At 36.4% G+C, this 4,147-nt stretch overlaps 1 protein-coding gene across 6 annotated transcripts; it reads left to right on the forward strand.

The window, feature by feature from the left end:
- The first annotated feature begins 1,113 nt into the window (after positions 1-1,113).
- On the forward strand, positions 1,114-3,820 carry LOC111897544 (E3 ubiquitin-protein ligase MBR2). 6 transcript variants are annotated; one of them, XM_023893495.3, is made up of 6 exons: positions 1,114-1,430; positions 1,972-2,903; positions 2,988-3,038; positions 3,114-3,212; positions 3,301-3,453; positions 3,523-3,820. In XM_023893495.3, the coding sequence occupies exons 2-6, from the start codon at positions 2,040-2,042 to the stop codon at positions 3,670-3,672; spliced, it is 1,317 nt and encodes a 438-aa protein (XP_023749263.1). In that variant the 5' UTR covers positions 1,114-1,430; positions 1,972-2,039; the 3' UTR covers positions 3,673-3,820. The 6 variants fall into 6 exon arrangements, with proteins under 6 accessions (XP_023749263.1, XP_023749264.1, XP_042758497.1 ...); XM_023893496.3 differs by having other exon boundaries at positions 2,015-2,903; XM_042902563.2 differs by having other exon boundaries at positions 2,019-2,903.
- Positions 3,821-4,147: the final 327 nt, after the last annotated feature.

Here is a 4,147-nt window from a genome sequence, read left to right on the forward strand (position 1 = left end):
CTTCTCCTTGCTTATTTTCTCTTTCGTCTTGTCGTCGTTATTGGAAGGCAATGACGTCCGCGTGATCTGGGAACGATCCAACACCAAAAGAGTTCGAATCCCTTTAGTTTCGGTTTGGGTTTATGTCAGAGCACGATATGTAATTTCCGAAGGAAGGGCTATCATCTATCAACCACCGGTAGGGAAGGTTGGAGTCCTTGTGTCGATTTTCGAGGCAGTGTTGCGGTTGCTAATATCAGATTTCTTTGATGAAGTCATGCATGAGTATGGATTCTCTGTGGATGATCTTACTCCTAATACCGTCAATAAGATCGTCGGGTTCGAATTAAACTGCCAAGCCTTGGGTATTCTTCCCCAACTTCGGGATTTCCAGACTTTCTTCAATTCATCCACCCAGTCTGGTGTGCATACTTTTTCTCAGCGGCAAAATAATCACGCGTTCATCGTTAATCAAAGAGCGAACATGATGAATTTGCAGGATCGGTGGTTGTAGGTTAACAACGACCTGGTCGGTCCTGGTTATCCTCGCATGGTGATCTCCTTGGATCGAGCACCTCAACTGTCGGGCGTCAGTTTGTCTATGGTTCAGGCGTTGAAGGACATTTGCTTCAACGGAGGAGATTGGAGGACTGCATCCTAGTGGCGGCGGGGATGAGCGCTGCTCGTTTTGTCGGTTCATGTTATACAACGTAATATTTGAGCTATAAACATTATTTAATCAATAGAATGTTATAATTTGTATTATGATCTTTGTGTAATTATCATTTACTGTTTGTTTCTTGATTCAACAAGTTGGTTGGGGGCTTGGGGCAAGCCGTTACGATGTATTAACATAAAAAATGCTGTGGTTAAAATATACTAAAAATTGATATAAGTATTAAGCGATAGTGGATTAGGTTGTTTTTTTAAGTTAATAGATTAGGTTTCTATGAGATTTTCTATTTTTCTTAAAATAAAAAACTAAACAAGATTACAAAACATATTTTATTTATTTTTGTTCAAAGATTTTACAACCTAAACCACAATCAATTCCAAATCGTTTCAAATCCCAATTCTTTCACAAATTTAAAAATATTTCGACAAATTCAAATCCTCACAAAAAAACCATCAAGCAATCCAATCGTCCTTAAAGTTCTGGTTTTAGTTGCAGGCCAAAGGCAACCGACCCCACCGAGTCCATGTCCATGATAAGCTCCGGATCATGATGCCACGATCCACCTGAGACGGCCGTTGACATTGAACGAACGGATTCTGATTCTGAGGTTCAAATGCGACAATTTCTCTCGGCAGGCCGGAATTTTAGCTTCTTTCAATTTTGTCATCTTTCCATATTCTAATCGTCATTATTATATAGTGGATGGATTAGTCCCACATCACCTTCGGATTCTCTCTCCTCCTGTTTGCTTTATCTCATACACACGACCAATAAGGTAAAGCTATAACAAACCCTATTCATTCTAATTTTGTATCATCGGCGATTCAGGTTTATCGTATTTTTTGATCAAAATACATCTTCTTCCATCTCTTTACTTGATCAAAATACATCTTCTTAACAAGCGACTTAATATTAGGTTCGTTGATTTGCTTTTGACGTTTGATGTTTAAGGTTGATGAAATACGTTAGGTAAATTCATCGATGATCGTGATTACGATCGTATCGATATCGAAAGACGGAATAACTTTACGTACCTCGTTCTTCGAGGTTTTTTTTTTTTTTTTTTTATGATTCTTTATTTGAAAAAGATAAGAATCATATGATATACTTTCTTCTTTGATTATTTACCTCAAAGCATGCAAATAAACTTTATATGTGCATCTATCTACACACGCAGTTAATCAATCGTTTCGTTCTGTTTATATTTCTTCGAGGAGTTATTGTGAATTACTTGTTTCTGTTTGGGATTTTAGGGTGTATCCTAGAATCGTTGAGCTTTCTGATTTGTAATTCGTATATTTCTTGCTTCAATTTAGGATTTTAGGGTTTTCTATGGCTTGATGATGAGTTTTGTGGCAGATAGGAGGCTTAAAGGGGCAGTTATATGGATGTAGATTATAGTAAACAGGCTGTTGGTGGGATTGCTGCCCCAAAAAAGAGATCAGTGACTGCTTTGAAAGATACTGCTGGCTCTCAAAATGGAAGTCCTCAATTCTGCAACCGAATTGGTTGCTGTGGCAGACTTAACCACACTAAAGTTGCTAAAAACAAATGCCTAGAGAAGCCAAAAGCTTCAAGTTCAAAGCCTTCCCTCCGTTCATCTTCTCTCAAGGAAGTTACAGGAAGCTCATCAAAGACTTGTTCTTCAGTGACCAATGTGAAAAAACCTCCACCAGAATCCGAGAAAAAGAAGATAGAAAGGATCCCTAAAGACTCAAGTAGTCTTCCAAAAGAGTCTGGAATTCAAGAACGTAAGTTGAAATCTAGAAACACTGAAGTTGCATCATCAAGCTCAAGGGTTAAGAAGGTTTACACTCAAAGTGGTTCCTCTGTGATGGAAAATAGTCAAAACGAGTCAAACAATGGCAGGAGGAGAAGATTCTTTCAAGGAGAAAGCAGTTCATCTGGTAAAGGGAAGAGAGTCATTGGGGTATCAGCAAATGAAGGACGCCCTGTTGTCTCTACTTCTGGAATTTCCATTTCTGACCCTAAAAACTCAAGAAACTGGACCGCTTGCAGAGCAAACAGTGTTTCATCAGTGAGGACAAAGAGGTCATTGAAGATGGACCCTTCAAAAGAGTCCATTGACTTATCATCAGTCAACTCTGCTGATGTGGTTTCTGATTCATCGCATGTTGAAACACTTTCATCTTCAGAAGAAACTTCTGTTACTTCTTCAGATCATCCTGTTGTCCGATTTGTGAATCAAAATGGAACACGAAGCTATAACATTGATGGGATTGCAGATGTAATTTCTCTCATTCTGTCCAAAAGACATTAATACCCTTGTGGCGTGTATGTGTTAATAATAATCTTGTGTGGTGATTTGTAGGTACTACTGGCACTTGATAGGATTGAACAAAACGAGGAGTTAACATATGAGGTAATAAATTAGTCTTTAATCTCTATTGGAGGGTAAACTTGTAAATAGTTCTTGACTGAACTTGTTTATCTACAGCAATTACTCTCACTTGAAGCAAATTTATTCCTTGGTGGGCTTAACTTGTATGATCAACATAGGGACATGAGACTGGATATTGATAACATGTCATACGAGGTTTATTTTATTTTCTATTCTGTCATTTCTATTTTTAGAAAATCTGTTTCTTTTATGGTTTTATGGGAATTATTTTTTATTGTTACAGGAACTACTAGCACTTGAAGAGAAAATGGGTACAGTGAGCACAGCATTATCTGAAGAGGAATTATCAAAATGCATTAGAAAAAGTGTGTACGAGTCTGATGAAAAAATGAGGCATAGTTTGGGTGCAGAGGACAACAAATGCAGTATTTGTCAGGTGATTATTATTATTTATTAATTTTGATGTAAAAAATTTGAAATAAGGGTTACATAAAATGTGTTACAGGAGGAGTTTGTGAGAGGAGATGAAATAGGAAGACTGGGATGCAAACATGGTTACCATAATTCATGTATAAACCAGTGGCTCGCATTAAAGAATTGGTGTCCAATTTGCAAATCTTCACCAAAACCTTCTTCATCTTCTTCTCTTTTATAAAGAATCCGATATGATAATCGTACAAATCACATGTCATTTTAGTCTTTCATTTTCTTTTCATATGTACATACATTAAAACATAGATTTCTTTTTGGAAAAAAAAACCCATTAAACCCAGGCTTCTTATATATATAGCCTTGTGGACCCATTTCAGTGGATTTTACTTTCTCTTTATTGGTTTGGATTATTTTTCATGTTGGGTTTGCAGGGATTAGCAATGTACTCTAGTTTATACCTATAATAGCAACACACTTATATTAGCATTGTGGTTTATTTGTTACATGTTGCTATTATCAGTAAAAAAAATGAAAGTATGTTGCTATTATTTGCAAAGAAATGGAAGTTGTTGGTATTATAGGTAAAAGGTAATGTATGTTGTTCAACTTACTTACATTTCACTACAAATATAAGCATTATGCTATTATTTGTAAAGAAATGAAAATTCATTGCTATTATAAGTAAGGAATTGTAAGTA

This window comes from Lactuca sativa, chromosome 5, assembly GCF_002870075.4.
Source record: "Lactuca sativa cultivar Salinas chromosome 5, Lsat_Salinas_v11, whole genome shotgun sequence".
In the NCBI taxonomy this organism is placed as follows: Eukaryota; Viridiplantae; Streptophyta; class Magnoliopsida; order Asterales; family Asteraceae; genus Lactuca; species Lactuca sativa.